Genomic DNA, 13,120 nt, shown 5'->3' with positions numbered 1-13,120 from the left:
GCTCACTCACTAGCAATCTACACAGACTTATGTACCTTTCTATATAGCAAATGAGCTCTGGAGCTTATGTGACATGAGGATATTTCAGTTTCTTTGCTCTCTTTGGCCTTTTATGCTTGATTTCATACAGATAATTCAGAATATGCTTTTTCCTATCACAGTGATAAACTAAACGCCTTAAAGAGACATAAGGAAAAACTTGAAGAGAAAATAATGGATCAGTACAAGTTTTATGATCCTACTCCAAAAAAGTAAGTCCTGTTTTTGTTCAGTTTTGCCATTGATGTACAGATTTGCTAGGATGAGAAAGGCTTCTTCATAACAAGAATAACTGGAATTCATCGGAATTTAATCTGAATTGAGGATGAGATATAATTTCCACTTCTCTCTTTGCATTCACTCTGCAAACCATTCCCAGATTACAGTGCCTCACATTGGGGTTCTGTCTCTTAGTACTGGAATCTGAAACAGTATTAACTGGAAAAGAGACTCTGCCCTGTTGAATACCACAGGCCTTGAGAAGCAGATGTTCATCATTTTGCTTTTGAGAAGGTAGAATTTCTTCTGAGATGGTTTTGTTTTACATCTGCATGGCAGCACAGTAGTTATATTAAGGACCTCCATGATGAATTAAGCCCATAACTAAAAGCAGCAAGAGTGTATTAGAAGGTACAAATTTCTGTGCCCTTAATACAGAAAATGATTCCAACAGAAATACGCATGTGTTTTTCCAAGACCTGTGGTGTATGAAACTTAAGTGAAATACTGTACACAGATGTACTGAAGATATCCTTCTTGTGGTTTTGTAGAATGGGAGGAAAGACTACAGGAGAGACTAAGAAGCTTTAGTATTGACTGATCATTCAGTCCTAGTGCTATAACAGTGCTGAGCTGGTGGTCAAGTTCTTGCTTTAGCCTCAAAATATGTAATTTGCTGCCACAACAGCTCTGAATTGATGGGAGATATGAGATCCTGATGAATGATGGTTGGTGATGTATCTTGTAGCTCCTGCTGGGGGACAGTTTTACACAAAACAGTCTCTTGCCTTTGTTTTGAAACTGCTTCATGACCAGCACTGGATTAGTAACCCAGACAGGTGCAGGGACTCTGTATGCACAACTGAGCAGCAGCACAAGTTTCAAGAGCTTCCATTTCACAGAATGTAAGCAGTCCATCAGAGAGAAAGGACTTGCTTAACAACAAAACAGACATGAGCTAATTCCACTGTACATAGATCAAACTGATACTTTTAGCAAAGGGGAAAAAATGAAAAAGTAGTTTTCATTTCTTTTCTTCTTGGTCTTTTTACTGTAGTAGAGCTCCTCTCGCAGTTGAAATGTCATGTATAGGTCCATGTGTGTAATTTAGATTTCTATCAGAGGAAACAGTTTATTTTTTCATCTCATACTGAAAAAATATTTCTGTAGAACAATTAGACCTTAAGAGAGAATCCTAAAAATTCACGCTCCATCTTCCCAACCAGTTCGTGACAACAAAAAAATGAGAAAGAAGCTTGATGGCTTTAGCACAGCTGTAAACTTTGTGTAGTGTTTTTTTGAATCCTGCTCACTAAACCTCCTTTATCAGGAAAAACCACTGGATTGGAGCCAGGGCCTTAGTCAAACTAATCAAGCCAAAGAAGGAGTCTGCAAGGGAGAGGTTGAAGCCAGCAACAGAGAGTCCTCCATGGTGTTCTGAATCCCCAGAGACAGTAAACTCTCCATCTGCCTCACAAAAACTGAAACATCCACAAGAATCTCAGGATAATACCTCTCAAGGGTCAAACTCTGTGGAAGAAAGAGAGAACCCTGGAGGTTCTGCAACTAAAGGTACGCAATGCTCAGCCCAAATTTATGAGCCAAACAGGTTTTTGGTGCTTTTTTAAACTATTTTTTAAAATGATATATTGATACTGCATCACATTATTTTAAGCCTCTTTTTTTAGTAAACTGGTGCTTGATTTGTTTTTTTATCCACTTCTGTTCCCTTCAGCTTTTGTACAGTTACATTGTTGACCTAACTATGTTGTGTTTTACTGAATAAGATGATAAAAATTGTTCACGGGGACTTTGCAGCTGAGCAGTTTAAAGCTGATCCATGTAATTTTATGGTCATATTTATTAACATCTGTTGTTCAAGTAGATAAGGCTGGTCCTACAGCTGCTGCCAGGAGGTGGCGCACATGCAAAAGAAATCACATAGAAAATGCCTTTTTATGGTAATCTTATTATTTTGGAGGATGATGCAATGATTTGACATGGGATCAAATTAATTTCTTAATGTAAAAGGATGAAATAATTCTTGAAACATTAAAAGGAATAAGAAAGACAGAATGATCTCTCTGGGAGAGTTACTCTGTGTAGTAGATCAGCTATTCCTAGTGACAGGGAATACAGGAAGACAGCTCCTCAAAGTAAATACACTGGAGTCTTCATTGAAGAAAATACAAAAACAAGTTTTAGTTATTCTATTGAGATCACTTTTATCAGTTTCTGTGGTACAGTTTTTTGTCCTCCTGGAAGCAGTTTTGAACTTAATTCTTACATTGTATATCCTGCATCACTCCTGGAAAGTGGAAAAGACAGAAGTGGGGGTGAGACAAGGAGTATAGTTGCTGTTTTAGGTAGTACTACTACAGGTATCTGCTGGGTAGTTGTTTTGATTGGATTTTATCTTTCCTCTTCTCCATTCTTGGAGACCTTTGATTCACTTTAAAAGGTGCACGATCCAAATCATCCACGTGGTTCTGGGAAATGCTACAAGTATGTGGTGTGCATCTAAAGTTCAACCCGGAAATCTGGGCTTGGATTTCCACTAAAAAGGCCTTCACCAAGTGCTGGAGATAAAGTCAAGAATGAAGCCCCAGAGACTTTAAGTGAAACATGCTGGTGTTGAGATGATGAGCACCAGTATTAAAGCCTAGAAAACATCAAGGAGATTTGAGTATGTAATCACCAAGGAGCACACAGACCTGTCTGATTTTTTATTTTTGTCCTTTAATTAAATCATTGTGGGGGTTCTAACAGTTATTTCTTAATGAAGTTGATTATGTTTTATGTATATTTCTTAATCTGTGCATTAGGATGAGTCAGTTTCACTGTGGTTAAGTATGCATTAATCTGAGTCCTCTAAATAGATGTGTTAGTCTTTGTTTATCCTTTGTCATTTCTTACTGGTTGTGCAGTGTTTAATCTGTTTTAAAGACACTTAAGCTTTGTGTACATGGGCTTTTTTCACTTTTTTTTTTTCTTCTTCTTTTTGGGATACCTGGGTGATAACAATTTAGCTGCGCAGCACAGAAAGATTGCCTTTTTGAGAAGCAAAAGCAAGGATAAAGAAAAGTCTCCTAAGTCTCCATCGAATCACCAGTCTCTCTCTAGTCGGCTCCGGTTCTGGTCTTCTTCCGACATCCCGCCCTCTCCTAATGAGCCTCTTTCTTTCTCGGAACTGGGATATATCTAACACCTTTTCTTTAGTATTTATCTTCATTTACTACTGACAAACATTTAAACCCACGTGCCTTAAAAGAACACACACCTTGATAGAAACACTCAGCATGCCTTTACAGTACTCTAAATACAAGCACAGATTAGTGAACATGGACTTAAGTTTTCCTGTAGAAGATGAATCACTGTTGCACACTGGATCATTTCTTCAATGCAGCACAATTTTAGGGGACCTCATGGCGTACAGTTTGCGTATGTATATTGGCTGTGGTGCATGTTATAAGTGAAGTTGCTGTGCGCTTGGATATTTCCTCGCAGTCACGTACTTGCATCGTGTCCAGTTGAAGTGTTGAACTGATTTGCTGCTGCTTTGCTTTCTGCAACGTCACAGTCCTACTAAAATGCAAATGTAATATGTAACCAGTTTCAGAACTTTGAGAGTTTTCCAATGCTCTGCACAACTAATGGTTAATAATAGCATTTTTTTTAACATCATTGTCTTCTTATAAGTAGCCTAACTTTGAATATAGAGTGGAAGCTACTGGGAAAATTCTTCCCACAAAGTGTCTTGATGTTTGCATCCCAATCTGCTATTTGGGGAGACCACAGAGCTATGAAATTAATCTTGAATGGAGCAGAAAGTTTAAATCTTTGCTGTTTCCATCTTTTGGAAAAGTAAATTTGTTCTCTTAATAATGTTGGAAATAACCTTCATCGTGGATTTGTTGCATAGAGTTCTTACTGCGTGGTAGTCATTAGCTGGTAGCTTCTGAAACAAACCTGTGGCTTCCATCCCTGCTCTGTGTTAGGAAAGGGAGATGTGTGCAGCACAGGCAATGTGCTGTGATAGATGGGGATACAAGCAGAAACCTAAAGGATCTGTCTCTCATTTAATTTCGAACTCCTAGAAGTGACACAGCCAAGAGCACTGATGCAGAAGCTTCTTGCTACCCAATTAGGGATTTTATAGTGTCTTTGTCAAGGGCAATTAATAATTCTGGCATCTGTGAAAGGCATTAAGTGCATTTTCAAAGTCAATTAGAAATGTGGTTTTGCACGCCAAGCTTTAGCCAGTGGTGACCCCAGTAAGAGTGTCATCAACTTCAGTTCTGAGAGAAAGTGCAGACCCGTGTTAAGGAGCCCACACAGACTGTCAGATAGAACATTTTTTTCTGAAGTGAGCTTCCAGGAGTCATCTGATATGACAGTAACTTGGTCTGCTTTCTCTAATACGGCTTTGCTGCTACTCTGCGCTTTGAACTCTCTCTTGTCTGCCAGTTTGTTTTGACCGCTGCAATCTGCTGTTTTCGGCTTCTAATCACAATCAGTTAGGAACATATTCCTTAAAAATGTGTGAGAACCTCAAACCTTGCATCTCATTAAAGCTACTTCCTGTAGTTAATGCCTTAAATTTTGTTCTGTTTTATGGGTGCCTTAAAGCGTTACAAGAAATGGAGTGACCTACCTCATCACTAGGGAAGATGTCGCCAGCTTTCTGAATTTAAGTAATTTTCTAGGAGGTCATTTTTGTTGTTCTCACGCTAAGATCCCATGAATTCCACCTACAGGGCACTGCAGCAGAGCATTGAAGAGCAGCAGTTTTAGCCTTGAAGAGACCATGCTGCTACTACAGTAAAGATCTAAACCTGAAAGCAGTTAGCTTAATGTGCAAATCATGATAGTTAATTTCCAAATCAATATGTTTTCCTTTTGAGCAAGTCCCTCCATCCTTGTTCTCTTTTATTACTGAGGTGCTTACAAAATATACCTGTAAGGAATAACATTATGGGAATTTCACACCTCAGTTATTTTTTCTGCATTCGTGTCTTTGCTCCTTTTCTTCCTCATTTCACAGTAACTTCTGCATGTATAATACCAACCCTCCCACTGGCACTAAGCAGCCCTTGTCACTCCCACACTTTACAGAGAGCACACATGATTGAAAAACCGGTGGCAGAAATTTGCTGTTCAGTACAGAACTGGTTATGGGTAGGCTTGCAAACGTCGCTCCTCTGTTGTGCAATTTCTTTGTGCCTGCTTGTCTTGTTTGTATGGGAAGATAAGTACACATCTCCTAATGTTATTTTTCAATTGCTTGTTTTATTTCTCTTTCTCCCCCCTCAGTGATGGATCTGAAACAAAAGAGGAATTCCCATCATGTGAGCGGCAGTGATAGTGTTGAAATCTCAGCAGACTCTGTGACCAGACACTCTTGTGTGGAGCTGGGTCCCAGGACTTGTTCAACCTCAGCTATTTACCTGCACACTTCCACCCCCATCTCCAGGCTCCCGAGCAGGCCAAAAGGTGTGCGCTGCATTTGATCTACTCGCTGTTTGTACAAGTCAGGCTACTTTTTTGTTCTTGAGTAAATCTTGGCTTCTCTTGATGTTCGTGTAGAAAAGAGCACAGATCCTTCACTGCAACTTTATCTGTTTAATTGATCATACACAGAATTTTTTTTACTCTTCTAATGCCATCAACTCCACAGGCTGCATTTGGCTGTTAGTGAGTTGTACCGTGGTTCTCTGCCCAGTGACTCATAGCAGTGGTTAGAAATTGGCTGCTCTTCCAATACTGGCTCTAAAACCCACTTGATCATCTCAGTTTTTTACTTTGCTAGAAACTGTTGGAGACTGACCTAAAGGATTGATCTTCTTGTGTTTAATGCTACTTTCTATCTTTCATGTTCTGACCAATTTGTGTTATTTTTAGGCTCTAATTCAGAAGATAATCTATGTGAACAGTCCCCTGAGGTAGAGTTTGCAAGCACCAGACAGCATGGTAAGCTTGTAGCATGTAGAAGTGCTCTAAAACCTCTAAGTTAAGACTTCTTTTATTTACATCCATGTGAGCTATCCTCAAACATTTTAGTTAAATACTGTAGTATCAATGCAGTAAGGCAAAACTGCTTGAGGATTTGGGGTCTAAACATTTGTTCTTTTCTCTTGAGAAGCTTTTAATGGATGTTTTTCTGGAATTAATTTTCAGAAGTAATGTTGACATTGAAACAAATTGCCTTGCCTCAACAGCAGACTCTTTAATGCATGCTGTACATATTTGTTGCTGATCTTTCTGAACGATGTTGTTAGGAAGTAGATAAAAAATAAATTAAAATATATATATTGAGGGGAAAGAGAGAATGCGTGGTGGGAATGGTGGTCTAACAGCAGCACTGCTTGCTCAAAGATATGTACAAGACTTCATTTGCAGGCTTATTACCTACTCCCTCCAAAGAAATGAACTGAGAGATGGACGGCTTACCATATGAACTTATTCAATATTTGTGTCAGTATATTTATAGTTGTTATAAAAGTGTATTTTTTGGTGTTTAAAAGTGAGTTTAAGTTTAAAAGTTTAAAATTAAAAGTGAGAAAAATAAAATCATCCTGAGCATCTCGACCTGAAAAATGGGAATGGTTTCTACATTGTTCATCCTCTGTATATCACACTGTTAATGTTTTCAAAGCGACTCGGTTGTACGAGTCCTATTTCAGAAGGCAGGCTGCAGCCAGCTATTGTACAAAATCAAAAGAACTTCAGAGCTGTTTGTTAAATGCTTGTTTCATGTTTTTCAGTGTCCAGGCCAAGCAGTCTAGAGAGCAGTAGAAATGCATCCAGCAGTAGTTCACCACTCAATTTGAAAGGTAAAGCTTTTACAGCTGAGTTCTAGCAAACAGGAAGTGAAATGACTTGAAGTTGTGTGCAAAGTGCTGTTTTCCATCCAATTAAACTTGGAGACTGTTGTTTTGAAATTGTAATGACTATACAATCTGGACATGGCTGTCTTGGGAATCAAAACACTGCTGGCAAGAAGTATTTTTCTAAGTCTGATTCTGGCAAGTGGTGACTTTTAAGGCAGGCAGTCTAGTTTTGCCTCAGACTGACTGGCATCGTATTGTGGGAAGTAACAGGCTACTCTTCATGTTCTTTTTACAGCAACAAAACTCTGCTCTTCTTCCTCTACACAGCTTGTACTGTAATCAGTGCAGCCAGACTTGCTAAAATTCTGAGTATTTGAAGGGTAAATGAGATCAAGTATTGTGGAAAATTCCACTTCCAGCTTTCCCACTGCCAGGTTTTGGCTCTCAGATCACATAGTCTTGACTGAAAGATCAATGGGCGCAGAGATGGCAAAGAGGCCTCACAGATTAACTGTATTACTCCTGTTCTTTGGGCAAGTAGCTGTGCTTGTTTAGCATAGGGGCTCAAAGAAAATACTGTAAGATGTTTACTAATCCTGATTTTTTGTGAGTTGTGTGGGAAGGGAAAGTAATGACAGAAATGCTACCTAGTCTATGTGGAAATAGCCCTATGTTGCAATGTTCCTGCCTCATTAAATCTGTTGAACAAAGGGAAAGATTGTCTCTAATGATACTAATGATTTTTCACAGGTTCCTTAGATCATATCCATGGTAGAACTGAAAGCCTCAGCAGTGAAGATATGGTGCCAAGCAGGGAGGTGCCAGCCTTGCTCCGAGACCGCTACCCCTTTCACTCTGCTTCTGCCATCATAGACCCTAGCAACAGATATGAGTCCTCCTTCCACAGAAATGGTTCAGTGTCTCATGATACATCTCAGAAGAGTACTCCATCTCAGGCTTACGCGGGCAGGCAGCGCTCTGCCTCACCTGGCAGTGAGATGGTAACCTTGGAAGAGTTCCTGGAGGAGAGTAACAGACTATCTCCACCAAGTGTAAGTTCTTCTCGGTGCCACTAAACTGCTCAAAGCTGATTGAGGGGCATAAGGGCATAGAAAAACCAGGAAACAGGAGATCCTTGTTTGTATGTGTGTGAGACTTCCAGAGAAACTATCATTTTTGAGTATTGAAACTTGAAAAGTAACTGGTTAATAACAATTAATTGATTAATTTTAGGCAGCACTTGTTGATTTATTCTGCTGCGTTGGCTGTGGCAAGCAAGACAGATAACTCACTGCAACTATTGTGTATCAGACTGGAGCTTTTTAAAAGGAAATGCTTGTTGAGTTTATGTATTATGTCATCAATTTTGAATTCCAGCTATTCTTCCCTGTCAATGGATACTTTGCTGTGATTTTCAGCTGTTTAATCTAATTGGAAATGAGATCTATCATTAGTTTTCAGTAGAGTATGCAGTTACGAAATAGTCTCCTGATCTGAAAAGGCCAGCATTGCGTTTGATGATATTTTTCTTGCTGAAGGAAATTCCAGTATCTACACCATGCTTGTGTGCTGGCTGATGCTGTTCTGTTGGTTCAGCCACTGCACGAATATGCTACGCTGCAAAGTGCTTGGACAGAAAGGAAGGTTGTTGGTTTTTTTTAATGGCATTTGTTTACTGCTCAGATACACTGTGCAGTAGTGAAGTGGTGCAGTGTTAAGCATGTTAATATCTTAAGAGCAATTCCCTGGTAATGTAAGTGAACGGGTGTTTCTGTTTAATGAATGCCTTGGTAACAGTACTGAAATCAGCAGAGCTGTACTGTTCGGTGGCATCAGTAATTTCTTGCCCTTGAAGCTTCAGAGCAATACTTAAATATTCCTCCTATTCTTCAGTTATAATAAATTTCATAGCTTTTAGACATGTTTTAAATGTGATTTTTGTTGTCTATACCTGCGTGACCACGTCTCTGTTTTCACCCTGTTATCCTTGTTCCTTTTCAGCGTCAACGCAGTTTAGATGAGAGTGAAATGATTTCATTGCACCAATTTCTGTTAGAAGCTGATGCCCTGTATCCCTCTTGCTACACCCTATGTCCTTCCCTCCGTCACGAACCTTCGCAGTCACTCGAATCACTCCTCATTCATTCATGTCCCGACAGCATGAGGCACAGAACAGACAGGGGAAATAGGAGATCCACTTCACTGTATATCCCCAGGGTATCCATTGTTCTTGCTATGAAGGCAACAGCTTCCAACTTACCACAGCTTTTGCTAGCATATTAATACCTATAAAAGCATATTGTAACTCTCAGCTGTTACTTAAAGACTAAGGCTGTCAGATTACTTGCATTACTTGCTCGTAAAATATTTCCACTGCTTGTTCATAAACACACATGTTTTTGGAGAATGGGTAATTCTGTAATGTTAATGTGCATAACAGCAGTTCAAAGTGAAGTAAAAATAACCTTAACACCATAACATTTAGTTGAGTATAGAAATCTTCCAGATGCGTTTCAACTGCTATTACTGTTGATCATGTTCACTTCCAGCAGATGAGTTTTGTGACTGGAAGAAATGGTTGGAACTTTAATTAAATGAATAGATTAAGCTTTAACGTGCTCCCTAGAGAAGAGTGAAGAAGTAGGTTTCATGAGCTTCTTTCAGTGCGTATTTCATGAAGACAGCATGTGCTTTAACTATTATGAGGATGCCTCATACTAATAGCCCAGTGACAGCTGATCAAACGTGACTATTTTAGATTTGCATGGACCATCCCCATGAAATATTCAATACTCATTTTCTTCTACTGCCAGGTTAATTGTCTGACTTCAAGTTTGCAAGTTAGGTATGGACAAGCAGTCATTTTTCCATTCTGTAATGCACTTTTCATTATGTTGTACGTGCACCTTTTAACATATGTGATGTATTGACTGGGAGAGGTGAGGAAAATCAAGGCAGAAGTGATGAAACTTCTGTTGCTAGCCAGGCTTTTTCTTCTTTTTATATCCATAATATTATGCTAAAGTGTTACCCAGAGGAACTGTAGTCTGGAAGATGACAGAACATCACAGATATCTGCTGAAACCAATGGGTGATTTCATCCATTTCAGTAGTGATGTTACAGTGATAATGGTGGCTGATGTGAAGGGAAGCAAAAAAAGCTGCCTCCCAGGTTGCTAGTGAGGTGAAAATTCCTCAGATTTATGACAATTAACCTGGCAAACTAGGCTGTCGCGATTACTTATGATGAGCATGTTATCCCTTTATTTGAATTTATATCCATTGTAAGCATTTGTATCTTCCATTCCACACTTAAATATAAAATCTGGGGGTTTGAGTCTCTTGAAATAAGTGGGAAGGAAGATTGAATGAAGAGCTCTTCTTGTTTCTTTGCACAGAAAGTGTTGTCATTAATGTAGCACGTGTGTATTTTTTCACAGGACACCTCCAGTAACAGAGACGATTTGCTGAGTGATTATTTTAAGAAAGCAAATGAGCCTGCAGCTACTGGGAACCCACTGGTTCAACCGTCAAGAAAGGAGGCTACCAGGATGCCCACTGGTCATGTTGCTCCAGCTGTAAAGATGGCCATCACTGGTGAAGAAGGAAGAACAGCTAAACCTGGAAACTACATGAAGCCAAACCTCAGACAAGTCGAACCTGAGCCTCTGGCAAATTCCCAGGGGCCCCTGAAGCCTCCTCATATGCCACAGCAGCAGCCCACCAGCGGTATGCGGCAGACAGCGCAGCCGCAGCAGCCTGCGTCTGTTGGCAGGAGGAGTACGTCACTGAGCAGGGCGTTCAGCTTAGCATCTGCAGATCTGCTCAGAGCCACCGGCCCCGAGGCGTATAGACAGGAGAGCCCTCAGAAGTCAGTAGGAGACTTGCGTGGGGGCAAGGATTCTGTCTGTCAGTCTTCAAGAGCTTCTGTACCAACAAGCTCCCAGGCAACCTTACGAGAGAGGCCCCAGTCAGCAAAGGCAGCAGGTTCCTTGCAAGGTGTTGATTCTCGTTGTCGGCAGCTTGATGCAAGGCGCCTGTCCTTGGCACCACCAAAGGATGAGAGACCACTCTCCTTCCACCAATTTTCTGCCTCACCTACTGCATCCACCAGCAATCTGAATGTGCAGCAACAGGAACGAGTGAACCCTGGGCAACACTACTCACCCACACCACACACTCCCTCTAAAACCAAGCCTAAGCCAGCCTCTCGTACTGGAGAGGTGGCCACAGGAGGCCCTGCCAGAGCTGTTTCCACCAGCACCGAGGGAAATGCTTCTCTAGGGCAAAGCCAGGGTGATGTTCTGCCTACCAAGTGCCAGGGCAAGGTGCCAGATGGCAGCTGTGGGGTTTTAGAGGAGCCTGTGAGGGGAAGCAGCTCCAGCAGCACTCCTGGGTCTTCAGACCCCCAGGGGGATCAGCAGACAGTTTGGTATGAGTATGGCTGTGTGTAACCTGGGGTGCAGCTCATAGTATATATGTTCAGCACTGCTGATGTTGGGTAGTCCTTATCTAGGTGCTGTGCCAGGTCTTAAAAGACATCACCTGCATGCTGTTCTAAATGCTGATCTGAATGTTCTCCAGGTACTGTTTTCTAACAAAACATGATTAAGAAAAACAAGGAAAAAACTCCCAGCCCATCTTTTGACACTGTTGTGCCTGAAATGCAATGAAAGCTTGATCCAGTCCTACAGCAAGCTTGGGAACTGATGCTCACAAACGCTGAGCATCTATAGGAGCAGCGTAGCAGGATCCTCTGTCACTGCTGCACTGTGCACCCCTCCTACCTGCATTAAAGAAGAGTTTCACTGGTAATAGATATGTGCTGAGACCAGCTCCGCTTTTGATAAATAGCTTAAACTGCACTGAAAAGGTCCCAGAAGGCATAACCAGATGCTTGGCTTATGTAGCTTAAAGAGAAAGCTGAAGAACAAAAGTGTGGCTTTAATCATGAGTCTGTTGAAATGAATTCTCCTAGCCACATTTTTATAGAGGTAACATATAGAATTCAAGGATTGTATCCTCACCTTCCCCACTGGGGTTGCATAAACAGAGAAGGGCTAGTGTTACCACCCCACTGCCTTCCCTATAGATCTGCAGCTCAGTGGATCCTTATCTCTGAAAGCCAAGTGGTGCTGCTTTGGAAATTTATATGCAAACACTGGAACTAATGCAGCCTTTTCAGGGGAGATGTCGTTTGAATTCTATGAGTGACATCTCATGTACAAAAGTGACTTGTAAGTATGTATATAAGGAGCTCAAGTATTGTATAGGAATGCTGTGTAAATTGTATTATTACATCTGTGTGTGTGGCACCCCACATCCTAAATGAAATGTGGGATTCCATCTTAGAAATCTGTTTGTCTCCAAGAACTTTGCTCAGAATAGAAAGCAAAATAATTTTATATTACGTGTAAGAAATATACTTTTAAATCTATTTATGCCCAGGAAAGATACTTGTTTCTGTCCAGAGTGTCATCAGTTGCTTATGTATATATGATGAAGTGCGTATCTTGAATTCTGTTTCACGTTTGTAAAGCTGTTTATCTTGGAATAGACTAAATCCTCCCCTTCACCCCAGTAATATTTCTTTTTCTGATTCTGATTTAATCTAGTGAAAACTGAAATCGATTCAGCTTGGGATGTTTTTGTTATCTGGTCTGTAGTGATCCCATTCTGGAAACTACAACATTGTTTGTAATAAAGATTTGAATAACATGGATTGATGCTGTTCTGTTTTTCTCCTTGGAAAATGTACCAGGATCACAGTGTTGGATGGAGCTCTGTTTGCAGTGTTTCCTGTAAGCCTCAGCACTGATTCATGTCTCCCCACCTCCGGCTCCTTGAAGCACATGATGTTGAGGCTTTGTGGCTCCCAGGAGCATAAAGTTTTGTGGCAGGAGACTGTCCTGCTGTGACAACTGCTGCTGTTTTGCAGTCGGCTCACAGTAACGAACAGTTTTGAACTGTTCTTTGATAGATGTGGTGCCTCCCAGGTAGTGTGAGATGATGGGAGCAGCTGGGAAGGGGCT

The 13,120-nt window shown here is 40.7% G+C and overlaps 1 protein-coding gene across 9 annotated transcripts in view; it reads left to right on the top strand.

Moving 5' to 3' along the window:
• The window catches only part of CCDC88C (coiled-coil and HOOK domain protein 88C), a 78,883-nt gene extending 66,073 nt beyond the window's left edge, over window positions 1-12,810 (top strand). For 5 of the 9 annotated variants that reach the window (XM_085549373.1, XM_015865273.3, XM_015865271.3 and 2 more), the window contains 8 exons: window positions 162-251; window positions 1,589-1,830; window positions 5,572-5,751; window positions 6,160-6,228; window positions 7,023-7,091; window positions 7,839-8,140; window positions 9,090-9,305; window positions 10,529-12,810. In XM_085549373.1, coding sequence (XP_085405499.1) covers window positions 162-251; window positions 1,589-1,830; window positions 5,572-5,751; window positions 6,160-6,228; window positions 7,023-7,091; window positions 7,839-8,140; window positions 9,090-9,305; window positions 10,529-11,542 — 2,182 coding nt within the window. In that variant the 3' untranslated portion in view covers window positions 11,543-12,810. Of the gene's footprint in view, window positions 1-161; window positions 252-1,588; window positions 1,831-3,287; window positions 3,611-5,571; window positions 5,752-6,159; window positions 6,229-7,022; window positions 7,092-7,838; window positions 8,141-9,089; window positions 9,306-10,528 lie in introns of those variants that run through there. The other 4 variants (XM_085549377.1, XM_015865274.3, XM_085549372.1 and 1 more) reach the window with 3 other exon arrangements.
• Window positions 12,811-13,120: the final 310 nt, after the last annotated feature.

Source organism: Coturnix japonica, chromosome 5 (genome assembly GCF_054131305.1).
Source record: "Coturnix japonica strain WE chromosome 5, WE-NBRP24, whole genome shotgun sequence".
Lineage (NCBI taxonomy): Eukaryota > Metazoa > Chordata > Aves > Galliformes > Phasianidae > Coturnix > Coturnix japonica.
Note: the sequence above shows the minus strand (reverse complement) of the source record. Positions and strands in the feature narration are given on the sequence as shown.